Raw genomic sequence first — 18,213 nt, forward strand, 5'->3', positions numbered from 1 at the left:
CCTTAAATATTCACTACAATAATTATTCTTTACATTCTTCTGGGACATTTCCCTATCATCAAAATACATTTCTTCTTCATAAACATCATTATTTTCTTTTAATAATATCCTATCAACTCTTATTCCTTCTTCCACCTCATCTTTCTGCATAAATTTAATTATTTGCCCTTCCAAAGTTACCATTTTCTCTTCAAAATCTATCTTTACTTTCTTCTTTTCCAATTCATCATTTCCCATTAATATATCAACACATAAATCCTTGACAATAAATCCTTGCATATTAATTTCTTTATTAAGAATATTAATTTTAAAATTGGCTAGTTTATCAATTTCACCCAACTTCTTATTATTTGCACCAATAATTTTAATTTTTGGAATCTTTATTATATCTGATAGTTTTAATGTATTAAAAATAAAATTCTCCGAGACTAATGTACTTTCTGAACCAGTATCTATCATAATTTTAATCATTTTATTTTTGGCCAAAGCATTTATATAAATTAAATTAATAGAGTCAATAATTTTATCCTCATCTAAAGAAATAAATTCAGAAGGTTTTTCATAATAGCAATGGCCTAACTTGTAATTCAGAAAGTTTACTGCACAAAATTTTGATTATTAGAATTGTCAGATTGTGTCTGACCACTTGGATCTGATGTACTATGTCTTTCCCTACTATGACTTCTACTCACATTTTCTTGCCTTGTACTATTTCGTTCCCTGTCTTCGCAGCTTCTATTCCTTCGAACACAATTTACCTGTCTGTTATAGTTAGGTCGCTCTGTATTTCTTCTATTGTTAAAATCTTGTCTATTATTATTAGTACTGTTATTAAAATGTTGTCTATTATAACTAGTATTGTTATTACAATTTTGTCTAATTTGATTACTGTTATTATTATTAAAATTTTGTAAATTATTACCATACCTAGTATTAATGTTATATGATTGTCTATATTGTTGAATATCATTTTTATTATATTGAAAGTTATTATTGTTTTTTCTGTTGTTATTATTACTTGTCATATTGCCTCTTTGTATTCTTTGAATAAAATTAATAAAACTATCTATTGTTTGAATATTTTGTACAGTTACGGTTTGCACAACATCAGCATCAAAATGTCTAGATACATTTAAGACTGTTTCATCCTCTCTAAGTGGTGGTTCTAAATATTTTGCAACTGTTATCAATTTCAATGCATAATCTACCATATTTGATTTTAAATTTTGATTATACTTTCCAAAATATAGAATTTCTCTAAACTTGGCTTGCTCTAATTCACCCCAATAATAATTTAAAAATTTATTTTCAAATGTTTGAAAATTATCTAAATCATTCTCAATATTAGCAAACCAAGTTGCTGCATTGTCATTTAATGTCATTCTAATATAATCTTTAATATCATTAATATTATTCACAAATCTTAATTTATGTTTTAAACTATTTATGTATACTCTAGGATGCAAATTTTTTATATTACCAGAGAATTTAATCCCAGTCTCATTTGTTAAATTTAAGTAAGGTCTACCTATGTCTCTCATTTGTGAAATATCATCTATTCTCTGTTCCACATTTCTTATTTGATTATTATTTATTTGGATATTTTGTTGTATATCATCTAATTTTTCTTCTGTGTTTCTCCTGTCTTCGTTAATTTTTACTTCTAAGTTACATTTCTGTAACTCTATTTTCTGTTCTATATCTATCTTATTATCTTGAATAATCCTCTTTACTTCTGTCCTCTCATTGTCTATCCTTTTCTTGTAGTCATTCCGTATACTTTTTATTTCATTTGCAACTTTTTTTTCTGCAGCTTCAAGTTTTTTATCCATTTGTTTTTCCATTTGTTTTACAATTTTATTATTATTATCTTCTATTTTCTTTTCTAATTTTCTATAATTCTCTTCCAATTTCTGTTCCATTTTTTTCATGTCTTCTTTGACTTCTTTTGAATTCTCTTCCAATTTTTTTATGGCTTCTTTGATTTGTTTTGAATTATCTTCCATTGTCTTGTTCATCTGCATTATTAATGACATCAAAGTTGCCATATTGACATTTTCCTCTCTTTCTGGATTCATTTCTGCAGTATCTTGTGGAACTTGAACTAAACTCTCCTCTTGTATAGGTTGTGTTTCTACTTCCACATCTTCTTCATTCTTTTTGCTTCTTGTACCTTTCTTTCCTTGAGACATTTTGAGACTTTACTTGTTCAAATATAATTAAAATAAATTCTATAATTTTTCCTTTCTACTGATAATTAATTTAATTATATGAGAGCACTTATCTTCCCAAACTAATTCTTTTAAATAGAGAGCCACCGCGTTGGGTGCCAAATTGTTATGATGTATTTTTTTGTTTGAATGATGAGCAATGAGTATTTTTAATAATATAATATATAGGGTTTTTATCGCGGTTCTCAAAGAATTAGCTTGTAAGTACTTTTTTAAATTATCTTTATTATAACTATTATGAAACACACATATATATCTAACCTAGTCAATGTAAATTTAAAATAAACTATCTTTAAACTGATATTCTTATAAAACTAATTAAATTCTATAGACAATCTAAAATTTAAACAAACTATCTTCAAAATTGAAATTGTTATGACACTAACTAAATTATATTAACAAAATTTTGTACCTTTCTTTCACTGAATGCCTAAATGAACTGTTTTCCACTATATATATTCTAATCACCACTGAAAGTCTTCGTACTTCGGTTATCCTTGTTTTTTTGTGAAATTACTTTTTTCAATTATCAGCTTCTACCAATTTAAGATATAGTTTTCTTCACCAGCATTTGTACACCACCAACCAAACCAGCAAACAGCATTTATATTTATTCTTCTTTTCAATATACCAATATCCAATTATTATAAGTTGATTTATACTAATCTCCAACCATAATATAATTTAATTTCTTCCAATATACCTTTTTTTATCTTCAATAATTATTTGTGTATAATTATAAATGTGCATTAAATTATATGCATAATTTTTAATCTTCATTTAACTCACTATATTAAACAATTGGACTATCTCCAACTAACTTTCATATTTCTTATAAAACTGTGAACAATTGACTTCACTAATTAATTGTGTCTATCTTCTACTAACTTTCATAATAAACTGCTTGACTTCTAACTAAAAACTTTCAACTGATCTTCATAGTAAAAACTCAAAAACTGCCATCTTGAATCCAAATCACAGGTATTTATATCTTTTGGACATTCTAGAACCATCTCGTAAGAGATCATGTTCCAATTTGTTCTATTTCATACTTGTATGAATTTTCTGGAACAAACCATTTCGCAAACATGGCCATCTCCGGAGATCCAGAGAATTCCATTCTTTTCTATTAATAATTTTGTTTACATTTAGGCTTTTCAGATCAGAATATATAATTAAATTAGTAACTTAACATTCTAATTTAATAAAATACACATTTCAAACAATATATTATTATAACCCACTTTATATTTGTAAATATTCTTAAACGTCACTTCAGAGTATAAATATCTGTCAATCTCCGAGAGTATTTTTGGTTGCCTAAGCACATGGCTCACTTATATATATTTACAATATTAAAATACAACTTTTTTACAATTATTATATGCTAATTTATTAAAAATGCCCTCACATAAATATATTTTTATTAAATTTCTCTAGTATATAACTTATTTAAAATAATCAAATACTTTTTTATATCTAATATTATGTAGTATATAACTTATAAATTATTTTCTATAAACCCCAATCGTTACAATATATATATATATATATACATACATATATATATATATATATATATATATATATATATATATATATATATATATATATATATATTTATATATATATATATATATATATATATATATATATATATATATATATATATATATATATACAGGGTGAGTCATGAGGAACTTTACATACTTCTACCATATGTAGAGTCCCTCAGGGAGCATATCATGTGGCCACTAAAAAATGTCAACTCCTCTTCTTTATTAATTAACAGGGTGATTTGTGTAATTGACCATTTATTTCATTTTACTGTAGTGTTTATACGGCTCATTTGATTTTTTTAATTTTTGCATGATACAGTATACTACTATCAAGCATTCGACTGGTATTAGCTAAACTAAAAAATTCCAGGACTGGCTTTGGAAAAGTTAATTTAGGGATTCGTATTAAATATTACACCCTGTATATATTTTTTTTAAAATGCAATAAGTGATTTTCAAACTACATAAATAGCCAATGAAAACGACATATGCGACAATGTTGTCGCACTTTTATTAAATTTTTAATGAACGATCAAATCTTACCAAAAATAGAACAACCATAATGAAGTATCAAATTATAAGGTAATTAATTTAAACAAATGTTATAAATTTCAAACATTTTAATTGAAATGATAAACTGAGTCACTGCACAACAAAAAACAGTAACTACTAACAATAACGAAGAACAATTTAAAAAAAAAAACTAAAAATATGTACATAGTTATGATAAACCCATAAATTAGAACTGGAAAAGATACAATAATGGTAACAAAATAAAAATAATTCAAAATAGATTTTCGAAATGGAACCCTGCAGCCTGTACACATTTTTGTTGCCGAATTGTTAATTGACGTATTGAATTACGGATACTCTGGGGATCGTTTCTAATAGTATTACAACAATGTATAATTCTATCAATTAATTGTTGTCGGTTATTAATATTCACTGCCTAAACTAGTTGCTTCAATCGTCCCCAAATATGGTAATCAACGGGATTGAAATCAGGGGGTCTTGAAGGCCACGAAATAGGACCTGCACGTCCTATCCACCTGTTGCCATAAACATTATTGAGATGTTGTCTCACTGCCAGTAAAAAGTGTGGGGGTGCCCCATCATGCTGAAAATACATCCCTCGGATAGCAACGTTCGCGTTGGCAAGCAAATTCGGCAAAATATTTTGTAGAAAGTTCAAATAGACCTGTCCTGTTAAAGGACCATCAAAAAAGTGAGGACCTACTAATTGGTTATTTATGACACCAATCCACACGTTAACCGAAAACCTTAACTGAGAACGACGTTCTCGAATAGCATGGGGATTTTCTTCTGCCCACACATGTGAATTTCGTGAATTATTTATCCCGTCTCTGGTAAATTGGGCTTCATCTGTAAATAGTGTCCTGTATAGCGTTGGTCGATTATTGTTAATCCATCTACAAAATCCCAACCCATCGATCTCATCTCCAGCATGTAGTCGCTGAACCATTTGAATGTGATATGGGTATAGATTATTTTTTTGTAAGACTCTACTTACTTTTGATTGAGTAACATTGAGTTCTCGACTTACTTGTCTAGTGCTTATTGTAGGGTTCATAGTAACGGCGTCCATAATGTCATCTTCCTGCGCTTCATCTACATGTCGCTCTGTTGTTCCACTAGGAAAAGTGCCATTTTCTCGCAAATAATTAAGAACTGACCCAAATGTTGGATGACTGGGAGTTCGACGATTAGGAAATCTCCTGCGATATTCTCTACTAGCAGCCCTACCATTCCCATTACAGAATCCATAAACAAATATTATGTCTGCATATTCTGTGGTCGAAAACTGATGTGGCATTTTGAACGAAAGTAACAAAAGCTCTACCAAAACTAACACAATGTACTTAACGTAGATATGACAGAAGAAATATGTATTCTTGTACACATAAATAACAATTAATAATGACAATAATGACAATGGGTATAAAATATCAAGAAACGTCAAACGGTCAACGCCAACCTTCATTTTAAACTTTTTTAGATTTATTTTTATTTAGTACAGTTGATGCAATGTATTATTATTTGACATAAAATTGTAATCATTTACAATCAACAAAAACTAACACATACAAGAGGTTTGACTTTTTAATCAATTTAATTTATTATTTATCGAAAATAATGCCCCAATACGATCTATGAGTAAAAATTTAAAATTGAAAAACAATTGATTCTATCGTAGAGATAATACAAAGTGACAGTAAAGATGTTAATTTTCTACGTATTAGATTATGTTGTAGGAACTCATTTTAATTAAAATGTTTGAAATTTATAACATTTGTTTAAATTAATACCTTATAATTTGATACTTCATTATGGTTGTTCTATTTTTGGTAAGATTTGATCGTTCACTAAAAATTTAATAAAAGTGCGACAACATTGTCGCATATGTCGTTTTCATTGGCTATTTATGTAGTTTGAAAATCACTTATTGCATTTTAAAAAAAATATATACAGGGTGTAATATTTAATACGAATCCCTAAATTAATTTTTCCAAAGCCAGTCCTGGAATTTTTTAGTTTAGCTAATACCAGTCGAATGCTTGATAGTAGTGTACTGTATCATGCAAAAATTAAAAAAATCAAATGAGCCGTATAAACACTACAGTAAAATGAAATAAACGGTCAATTACACAAATCACCCTGTTAATTAATAAAGAAGAGGAGTTGACATTTTTTAGTGGCCACATGGTATGCTCCCTGAGGGACTCTACATATGGTAGAAGTATGTAAAGTTCCTCATGACTCACCCTGTATATATATATATATATATATATATATATATATATATATATATATATATATATATATATATATATATATATATATATATATATATATATATATATATATATATATATATATAATATAGGCTTATTTACACATAGCTAAATATTTAAAGTTGTATTATTTTTTAAGTGTGTCAATGGAATCAGAAAGCAGTATGAGGTAAAATATTGACAAAAATTTTCTTTTATCACGTTTAAGTAGACTTAATCATTAGCTGGCTTATGTTTTATGAAACACAGTATTTTTCAATTAAGTACTTCACGATCAATAATTTTGCACATATTTTAAGCACAAATTCAGATTCTTTTGAAATTTTCCATCTATTACCTTTGCTTTTATTTCCTTGAATAAGAATTATAATAAAATATATAAAATAGTATAATTTAAAACTGTCTATCATTGATTCTTGTCTTCGCTTCAACCTGGGGATTCTTCTTCTTTATGTGCCATATCCTCTAAGAAGGTTGGCAACCATCATGACAATTCGCACTTTCGTTAAACCAAGCTCTCAAATTGTTTAACCAGGAGATGCGTCTTCTTCCGCGACTCCTTCTACCCTGTATTCTTCCTTGCATTATTAACGCTCGCCTCTTATGTCATATCCCAGATATTGCAGTTTTCTGACTTTAATTGTATTTAAAACCTCTTTATCTTTTCCCATTCTTCTCAACAGCTCGACATTCGTGACATACGGTGATAGTTTAAGTTCGCCAAATGCCGTTTGCAATGGTCAAAATATAGAGATCTGCAACGAAGAGCTGGATAAGCTTTTAATAATATTGGGGATCTTCGTTCCTATACATCTACAATTTTTTTTATTGATCTTTCAGATTGTTTTACATTATTATTGCGATGTGTGTTATCAGAATAATACATTGTACAGTCATCAATGTTAATTGTTCCTATTCCGGGTCACGTAACTTCACTAACATCCAGAATGTTTATGCTCATTCACTTCATCGCTCTAAAGATATAAGACTTTCTTACTCTAAATAAAAATTGGTCGTTTCATATGTCTATTTTGATCATATTCTACTTTAATTTTCTACTTTGTGTGGATTTTTAGCACCCTTTGACCATCTAACGCCACCACCGGACTAGGGGCCAAAATTTTCGGCCTCTTCGTGGTGGTGGAAAAACAGTGGTTTTTTCTTGTCTTTTGTATACATCTGTATATGTAGAGTAGAGAGGGCGAGTTAAGTTCCACAGCATTTACGCCACAATTGACCAATTGTGCATCCTCCCAGGGAGCTGTCGTCCTTAGCTCATTGTCCATCCTGCCATTTCTAGAAAGCTGGAAAACGTTCCCAGGGGACATCTCCTTTATATTGGCAGGTGTACCCAGGCTCGCCGAACGCGTACTCTCGTATTAATAATGTATTAACTCCAGGACATGCTCTACAGTTTTGTGTTATTGTTTTCTCGTTCACCCTTCCTGTATAGATTTGTCTACTAGCCCCAGTGCGTGGAGGCGTTTGCTTAGTTGACAATGACCAGTTAAAAAACCAACTGTAAAGCGTAGGTTTTTTCTGGTCATTCCCAAGTACCTCTTTGATGCTGACTTTTCAAGATTACTTACTGTTACCGTGGCAAGTCTACATCCTTGCCCTTCTTCCCATATTTTTACGGTTTGCGTGTGGGTGTAATATTTGACAATTCCTTCCTAGCTAATTGGTCAGAAATGCGGTTACCTTTATTCCTATTGTGTCCTTTAATCCACCTCAGGATGATGTTATTACAATCCGAAACTTAAGTTAATGACTCGTAATACTCCATTACTAACCTTGATGTGGCACCTGGTCTATTCAAGGTTAGTGGTGCTTGTCTGCTATCTGTGCAGATTATTATAGTTTTTTCGGCTATACCTTCATGGGTTATCTTTTTTGCGGCTATTGAGATACCAGCCAATTCCGTCTGAACTAGGCTGGCATTTTTGCCCAAACTCCATTTTATTCTGAGGTTCAGTGATCTGGAGTATATCCCGCATCCTGACCCTTCTTAAATTTTGGAGCTATCGATGTATATTATGTAATATGTATTTGCCACGTTTGACTTCCTATATTGTCTTGTTTTTTTATTTTGTAGGGTTTATCAAAAACAAATTTTGGTTTAATTGCTCGTTTAATTGTTTCATCCAGCTGTTCATGACAGAAACGAGTTTACACCCGTTGAGTGCAGTCACATTATTGTCACCAGCGCCACCTCCTTGACATATATGTTTAGAGGGGTGATGCCAAAGGGTAACTTCATTGCAGCAGTTGGTGTTGCCATCCGCTGAATATGGTTTAGTTTATTGATCGCTGTTGCCTGTAGCTCTTTTGGTACCCAAGCAATAGCTTCATAAGTTAGCATTAGCCCAATGACAGTAGTGTAGATCCAGACGATCACCCTGGGCGAAAGGCTCCAAGTGCGTCCAACCGGTCGTCGACACTGTTTATAGGTAATATATACTCTTTTAGCTCTACCACCTAACTGGGAATTTCATGTTAACTTCCTGTCAAAGGTAATACCAAGGTATTTCACCTCGTCAGAAAAGGTTAGAATGTAGTTTAGAATCCTTGGTGGTATTAAGCCTGTGATTCTTCTTTTTCTGGTGAAGAGGACCATCTCTGTCTTCTTATAATTTATAGAATTTATAGACAGTGATTATTCCTGCTACTATGTTTCTATTAGTCGGAGAGCAAGTTGTAATCTCTTACATAGTGTGTTCTCAAACTTACCGCTTTGCAGGAAAGCAATATCGTCCGAAGGCTATTGTGTAGAAAGCGTGGCTGCTGGTGAAACTTTGTTCCAGAGGAGTGGTGATAGCACCCCTCCCTGTAGACACCTCCTCGTAACCATGCCTCAAAAAAAACGTTTTCTACATTTATGCTTATTTAGAGCTTTATGCTCTCTATTAGAGAGCATACTCCCTTAATGTCTATGAATATACCTAGGATAAATTTTTTATTATTCAACGATCTTTTAATTATTCCCACTACTTAATGCAGTGCAAAATCAGTAGATCTTCCCGAAGTATATGCATGTTGATTTGGGTGAACTTAATTATGAACCACAACTTCATCCTTTATGTACCTCTCGCACAGCCTTTCCATTATTTTCAAGAGAAACGATAGTAGGCTAATTAGTCGAAAATCCTTTGGTAGGGTGTAGTTCATCCTACCTGGTTTCGCACGCACCTCTCTCCACTTCCTAGGAATATATCTCAAAGCGAAGGAAGGTCTGAATATTTCCACAAGATCCGGCAGAAGGATATCTATTCCCCACCGTAGTAGGGCTGGATATATGCCGTCAGGCCCTGATGACTTAAAAGAGGTGAAGCACGATATGGCCCATCTTACCTTTTCCTTACTAATCATTGTTCAGGCGAGATGCCAGTCGTTCAGTGAGGGTATAATTGTTTCTTCCGTCCAGTTTGGTGCTGTTGAGGCACTAGAACCGGGGAAGTGTGTTTTCATCGGGATCTAAGCACTTTCACGAAGGTTTTGCTTCCATCTGTCTTCGTTAATATGCCGACATGCCGATGTGCGCCCTTTGAGAGCGCTTTTTGTAGCTTTTGTAGCCTGAAAGCCTGTGGAAAATCTTTGGTTTCCTCTCAGTAGGCTCTCCAAGCAGCTCTTTGTTTTTGTCTGCAGACTTTATTAAACTCTCCTAGGTTTAATTGATAAGACAATCTGTTCTTGCTGTCTTCGTAAGGTGTTCCAGTTCAGTGCACTACCAAGAGTTGGTTTTTATCCTGGTCACAGGATTTTTATGTTGGTCACAATCCTTATCGGACAGGATTTTTTATAAGCATAGCTTATTTTGTTTTATACCGTATACCTTTTTAATTCTGTACTAGTTCCTGGAGTAAAAGTGTTTTTATTACGCAGAGCATCTTCTGAAAAAGTCAGCTGTAGAGTTCTACATCCGTCCTCCTAGGGTCACGAGATTTGATAAGGCTTTTTTTAGACTAATAGTATAAGTTAGCCAGCGGTGGTCAGACATAGAGATGTCCTTGGATACCTGCTAGTTCTATGTGATATCTATGACTGTTTGGCTACAAACATTAATAAATGTAGGTTCGGTGACCCTATTTGAGATATGCAAATATTTTCTAAAAATATAGTCATAAAGAGACTTACCTTGAGCGTTGTTATCTCTGTTACCCCAGCCTAGATGGTGAGATTTCGAATCACAGCCGATAATGAGTTCTACCTTATGACTAAGACAATTGTCTACCAGATCTTCCATTTCCTTTATTGGTGGTAGGGTGGATGCATCTGAGGGTAGATATACCGATACTCGTATAAATTTTCTATTTTTGCTCTTTCTCCATGGACCAAAATTTCATTTTAACCGCACTTACACCTTAGGTGCAAAACTGCGCCATTGGGGGAGGCTTTGATTTTCCTGGGAACATACATGGCTGTTCTCGGTTGTTGATTGCTTGGTAAGCTAAAAATTTGACCACTTAGAGTGTTAAAACCAGTTATTGTAGTCTTAATTATCTAAGGTTCTTGGACTAGTGCTATTACACCCGTTACATCCAGGCGGCGGCGTAGTGTCGCCGTTGCCACCTTTTTGTGTTGAAGATTGCATTGAATAATATTAACCTTACTTTTTCCGACGTCCTTGCCCAAGGCTTAGGTGTTGTTTCGGTTCTTTTACGTGTCGATTTCCTCCTCGGTTAAAGAGGGGACTAGATTGGCACCTCCTCTGCAAAGTTCGTCGACCACCATCTGATCGTCGTCTCCCTGCTGTAAGACCTGGGGTGTCTCAGTCTCAATAGCCATCTTCGGCTGCCGAGTGTAGAAGATATAGAAAGAAAGAAAGAAAGAAAGAAAGATATATAGAACCAATACCAAAATCATTATACCAATATATAATATATGGGGATAGACGTTTATGTACTAGTGAGGACGGATGGCGACAGAATATCAGTAAGAGATCTAGCTAGTAAAATATAGCACGGAGGCCACGGAAAAGACGGCAGATACGTTATTGTTAGAACTTATAGGTGAGTGGTTGGGCATTCATAATGTTGAAGACAAAAATTACAGAATGGCTATACTTAATTTGAGCTGTAGGTCAAATGGAAGAAGCATGTGTACTGTTAACATATTTTATATCTAATATATTATATCATGCATTATTTCCTTATTATATTAGATAAATCTAACAAAAAAGACCATTTTTGAAATATAACATATTTAATACTCTACTATACTATATGTCTATTAAATTAGCCATAAGCATTAATTATATTCCTAGATATCTTCTTCTTTTTTCATTTATCTATTTTCTTAACAATTTGAATCGATCTTAGTCTAAAGATCAGTAAGAAATCATCTGACCATATAGTGGTAGTAATTATTTATTGCTTTTGAGATTTGTAGTGAGATATTCTGTCGCTTTATCTTTTATATTTTATCTTATAGTACAACCATCAAATTTACAATTTTAATTTAAGCTTTGGTGCTTGACATAAGCCCATTCTTTGATTTAAATTTTTAGATGCAGGAATTAATTTTTCGATTTCACAATTTGTTATTAGTATCTCTACTACCATCGCTCTTTGTATTTCTGCTATTTGTTCCAATGTTATCTTTCGTAAACGTCCATATAAAGATAAAGGACGCAAATGTTAAAATGGGTAAAATTTACTGCTGTAAGATTGAGGATTTTAATATTCAGCACTATTTATAAGAATAAAACAATAAATATAAGTTGCATTAAATGTTGAAAATAATATTTTTTTATATTTCTTTTCAGTTACTCAAGGGTCGCCACATGATGGTACGAGTGGGTGGTGGCTGGGACACTCTCGATCATTTCCTGCTTCGCCATGACCCTTGCCAAGTGAAGGTTGTCTCTAGAGAATCGCAAGACCGGCCAAGCAGTGCTTCCAAGTATTTACATATTCGCGCCAAATATAGGAGTCCACCTCCTAGAGAGAGTATCACGCGCTAAAATTTAGTCACATTGTTGTATGTTCTGTAGAATTAACGGAATTATCGAGTACTAGAAAATTAAAACATCTAGTTTAATACTGTGAAGAAAAGTTGATACGTTGATTTTTGCTATTCACTTGCATATCTGAATGAATTGTCACAATATGTTTTACAGTGAAAACTTGTAATTTAATGACGGTCCATACCGAAAAATACCTTATTGTCTAGTTATGTAACTCAACTAAACTCGACGGAACTCGTGGCCATAAAGCTACTGCGGTTAGACATCTTAGCCATGTTGGAAACTAAAAAAAGGCCTGTGATTTAACAAAACTATGTAATTTTAACGCCGATTCTCTATTTATTTTATTTTTGTCTTATAATCAAGTATAATCATCTCTTAATACGTATATCAAATCATTACATTTAAATAACAATGGTAATACAGACTACGTATTTGGTACTTTGAAGGTACTATAAGTTATGTCTATAATTACATAAATGATTTTTATTAGATAAGCCATATGTGATATTGATATCTTTTATTATGCCAAACAAAAGTTTGATGTCTTCTCATTTTCAGCGAGAAATATTGTATCATTAAGGTAACTGAGATTCATGTAATGTGACAGCCTATTTTATTTATATATTTATAGATTTCTTATCTCTGAATCTACGCTTTCGATTTTCCTTCTTAGCTACCTATACTTATTATTTTCGTATAGTTCACCTCTACGAAGCTATTTAGACTCGATAGAAAATTAATTCTGTTATATTTATTAAATAAATACATTCTAGTTGACTACTTAATGCATCTATTTAATACAATGATTTTAAATACATAATTTTAGAGTAATTTACGTTAGAAGACCGGAAAGTGGTGATTTTTCTGACCTATGCAAGCAGATTCCATCGCGGAGGTCTGAAAACACTCAGTTTCGGTCGTGTGACGTTTTTTAAGACCGATATTTTGGTGTAAACTTATGCTTGATTTTATTTTATATAATAAAGTAATAAACATATACTAAAACTAGATACTGGATACAACCGCATAAACTGAATCAATAAATTACTTTTGAATATTTATGTTAAATCTACAATTGTAAATGTTAAATATCTGAATAGAAGATATATCTGAAATCCTGGAAATATTTTTTGTAGTAGTACTAACAAAATTAGTTTCCAGTAATTTTTTTTTTTGGAACAGCTTACATAAATTTTGTTTGCTATATAAACTTTATTTTTTATTTTTATGGATTTTGTATACTGTTTTAAAGATTCTTCTCCATCTTTTTAAGTACATAGTATCACCTCCTCCATTTACGAGTAGGATTGATGAGCTTCTAGCTCAGTGACCTGTTATGATAAGAGGCAATTTTGCTAGGGCATTTTTCCTCAGAATACAATCGTACTTTTTGGATTGAACACTTCTCATTGAAAAAAAAAGGCCATTTATGGTTGGTATACGGTGGTCTCTTTTGCAAATAATTTCTATAAAGTTGCAAATCTCTTTTGAAATTTACAATAAATGTTCTGGTTCTATTCATCTTGGCTATGGGGATTTTAAAAATCAACATTGTTTCCTTATTCGCGTTATCATTAAATGTATGAACGAGTTCCTCGCGGCGTCATGTACTTGCAAAACCTATTATTAAAAGCACTTAAAATAGAATAGAATTCATTGTAACCACATTCGTTTCTGTGATTGTGACTTACCTTAAGCATAAGATATTTACTCAGTTCATTCAGTTTGTTTTTGAGCAAAATATGCCAACCGGACGTCCTCTTTTTTTTTTCTTGATACCAATTTTTAAATGGGTCGTATGACTTCTGGTGAGGGGCTTTTGCTTTTATTGGCGTTATATCTTAAGTTCCAATGTTTGGAATTTCATTTTCTGGGTCTAACAAGTTAAAATGTGAATCAATATTTTTAAATTTGTGAATTTGCAAAACAAGCTTGGCAAACAAAAAATTTACTTCATAATATATCGCAACGTATCGCAATAGTAACGAAACCAAAGTAAACTGTATTCTGAAACAGCGATTGGAAAAATAAAAAATAGGGATCTGAAAAAGATTTTGCCGGTCCCTAACATCCATTTTCCGGTCTGAACAGCAAAACCTTATTAAGTGTATATTTTCTGGTTGAGCGTAAAAAAATATTTTACAGAATACGTATACATTATAGCAAAAGTTCAAATAAATGGAACTTTTTAACTAAACAATTCAAAGTATATTCTCATTATGGCATATTTATTTTACTTATTTATTTACAAAGAATCAATAGTTTATTTTTTTTATTAATTATTATTAAATTTTCTAGTGCTTGATGACATTATTCTACAGCTGGGGCAAAAATGTTTTATTTGTTAAGTTGTATTTTCGTTATTGTACGACATTTTTTGTAAATATATTTATAAACGTAAAAAGGATAGCTGAGAATGTCAAAATCAGGAATATATTTCAAACTGAAATCAAATAAATTTCATAATTATTTTTCTTGTTTATGAGGTCTTGTTTATTAGAATTTCTAATAAACAAGAACTCGTACTTCTTTTAGTAACACATTTTATGTTTTCATTATAAACTAGATTACTTAATGAGTTCTGATTTATTAGAATTTGTTTAAAATAATTTTACTTTATGTAATGAAAATTTTACTTTGAAATGTATCTATTGATCATCAGTTGTTGTGTTTGGTCTCGCACCTATTTTCCACTAGTCTTGGTCTTAGATACGTCTATTTGGGATCAGTTAGCATGTTATAAGATTTCTGGCCATGTTGTTCAATGTTTTTTCCCTTCCTTGTCTATCTACATACGTAAACTACTGTTTATATATGACGTTTAACTTAAGTAACACTTTATATCCATTGAATTCTTTTTTGTCCCTTAGTTTTATCACTACGTAGATTTAAAAGTGGTATTTTGGCCTCTTGACCTTTCCTGTCACTGTCACTTAAAAGATATATTATGTATACTCTACATCTATGTTTGATTTCGGATATGTTTCAGCGCCTGCTGTCGAATTTTATTTGGGTCGAGGCCAACAGGTCTCGTTGTCATCTTGTTTCAACAGGTATTTAAATTTTTCCACGCTGCTCCGTTTATGGTCGCCCGCTAGATCTTGCTTGGTCTTTGTTGAGCTTCCTCACAGTGTTTCTGACTAGTTTTCACTTTTTTGTCTTCATCTTCAAGTACGGCGTCGAATGGGATCCATGTCCATAGTTGCCATTTTAATTAGTTCATTTTTGTCCCACTAGAAGTTAATAAATTGATGAATACCCTGGCAGAGCTCCACATGTGCTGTGGTTTCCATCTGCTTGGCCAGCCTCCTTTTTTACATCGGTAAAAAGTTCCCTTGGTGGCCACCGACTTATCAATACAGTAGGCATATACAAGAGAGGTACACTCCGCGCTGTAAATCCTGGATTCTTTGCTTCTTTTGTCATAATTAAGGTTACCTGTTTAGAGACCTAAATATCCACTCCACGGCACGACCTATTTCCGCCACGAACCAGCGTGAGATTATCTTAGATTTCCAGAAAGCTCTCATGTCAATCTTACTCTTCATTTACGATTCTTTCCTTGACAAGGAAATTATATCATTTCAGTATGTTTGCAAAATACCTTGAAATATTTCAACGAACTAACGAAAAAGAATAAATACGGAAATGAGAAGTTTCTATAAATATGTATAAAGTACTGCCACTAGATTTATATACGTATAGGAAAATATATACATTATTTTTGCAAGTAATGGTATACTATTTTCAAGAAAAATCAAATATGTGGTGTAGATATGTATTGCAAACTTCTAAGGAAAAAAGCAACTATATAAATTGAATGCATGACTGAAAGCATAAGCACAACTATGTTGTACAACCTTCAGTAGTTGTGAAAGTACAAATATTTCTATTAGCTAATCCTGGGTGATGTCAACTAAGCCATTGACAGAAATATTTTCCTAAAATCCTAAAATCTTACTATTATATACATATATATATATATATATATATATATATATATATATATATATATATATATATATATATATATATATATATATATATATATATAGAGTTTCATCAGGCGATGTGTGGTTGTTATAGAAATTTATAATTCCAAAACATAAGAAAGCCCGTATGATAAAAATTTAATTTGAAAAAGTGAGATAACTAATGAGTAGCAATATATTACAAAGTTGGCGTATGTAGCTTATGTGTGTTTACAGAAACTTCTCAGAATAAAATTTAGATTAGTGGCGAAACAGTGTAGAAAAAAATACAAAATCAAGATTTGCTGGAAAAAAATAAACTAGCTGTAAATTGAATGACGATCCCAATCGTGTTTTTAAAAAATGCATATTATATTTTTGAAATGCTGAAGCCATTCATAAAAAAGATCTTCGTTGGAAAGATAAACATTGGTGAAATGTAACAAGTGCCTGATGCGTTGAAGCAGCAAATAATTGAGACTGTCTTCAGTTTTTTGCAAGGCTTTTGTACGGTGGTAATTCCGCTCCTCAGCGATAAAACCTCTGTCTTCCTTGAAGTGAAATTTCGTGTATAATTGTTAAAACATTATACACGCAAATTATTAAAAAAGATGGTAACTTGCTCTTTATTAAAAGCCGAGATAATATTTAATATTGATACCATATTTCTATAAGAAAAAACCTACCGCATATTTTCTCAAACAACACACAAACAATAGCATACCACGCGAAAACATGTGAACGATAACTGCCAACCGCTTAAGTATCTACCAACGTTCGTTTGTGTGGGATAAGATCTGGCAGTTGCTAATAGATGGCGCGACAATATAGTTTTTGCCATTTTATTAAATAGAAGATTAGAAACATTGATGCGCACAATTGCCCAACGCGCACCATTAGCTGACTCTCTCCTATAAAATAACCTGATTTAAAATTTAATGTTACTAATGATTTATAGACTTATGGCACTTACCATACTACTACTTAACACCATCTGAGCAGCTAGAAATCAATAGTTTCGATAATATTATTTTTCCCATTTTAGATCCTTCAGTATATTATAGAAATATATTTCTGATTTTAGGATGTTCTCACCATCATTACGTTTGGATGTTCGCAGAAACGGGAAGACTTGCCATTTATATAATTAATATCTAATATTTATCTTAATACTTATTTAATCGTTACAAATAATTCTAGTAGCTTGACTGATTATAGCAACTTATCTAATTAGCAATAAACAATCAGGCAATTTTAGTATAAAGTAGTTAGTTTTATGATAGTAGTTGGTAAAAGGAGAAAAATAATATTTAATAGTATGTATATCAGCATTTACTTTTAATAAAGTATATATTATGTTATATACCTAATTGGGCGGTTAAAGAAAGCAGAAATTAAAACAGGACCCAATAAATCTCGATATTTTTAGCCTTTTCGTTTTTGAGCGAAGAAATAAATTCTATGAAAAACGTCCTAAGTTACCACAATAATTACCAAAGGTGTTAACTATTGTTATCTTGTTACACTAAACATACTGTGGTCGTGAGCTTAAACAAATATATACCTTATTTATTTCAACATATTCAGTTTATATGTTTTTGAACCGTATATAACTGTAACTTACTGGTTGACTTAGCTATATATTTGGTTTACTATTTCCACTTTTAATAA

The 18,213-nt window shown here is 31.6% G+C and overlaps 1 protein-coding gene across 2 annotated transcripts in view; it reads left to right on the forward strand.

The window, feature by feature from the left end:
* The window catches only part of LOC140436812 (growth arrest-specific protein 2-like), a 180,349-nt gene extending 163,796 nt beyond the window's left edge, over nt 1-16,553 (forward strand). Inside the window, exon 8 of one of the 2 annotated variants that reach the window (XM_072525935.1) lies at nt 12,368-16,553. In XM_072525935.1, the coding sequence (XP_072382036.1) occupies nt 12,368-12,565 (198 nt within the window). In that variant the 3' untranslated portion in view covers nt 12,566-16,553. The remainder of the gene's footprint in view (nt 1-12,367) is intronic. The other variant, XM_072525936.1, reaches the window with a different exon arrangement.
* Nucleotides 16,554-18,213: the final 1,660 nt, after the last annotated feature.

This window comes from Diabrotica undecimpunctata, chromosome 3 (assembly GCF_040954645.1).
Source record: "Diabrotica undecimpunctata isolate CICGRU chromosome 3, icDiaUnde3, whole genome shotgun sequence".
NCBI lineage: Eukaryota > Metazoa > Arthropoda > Insecta > Coleoptera > Chrysomelidae > Diabrotica > Diabrotica undecimpunctata.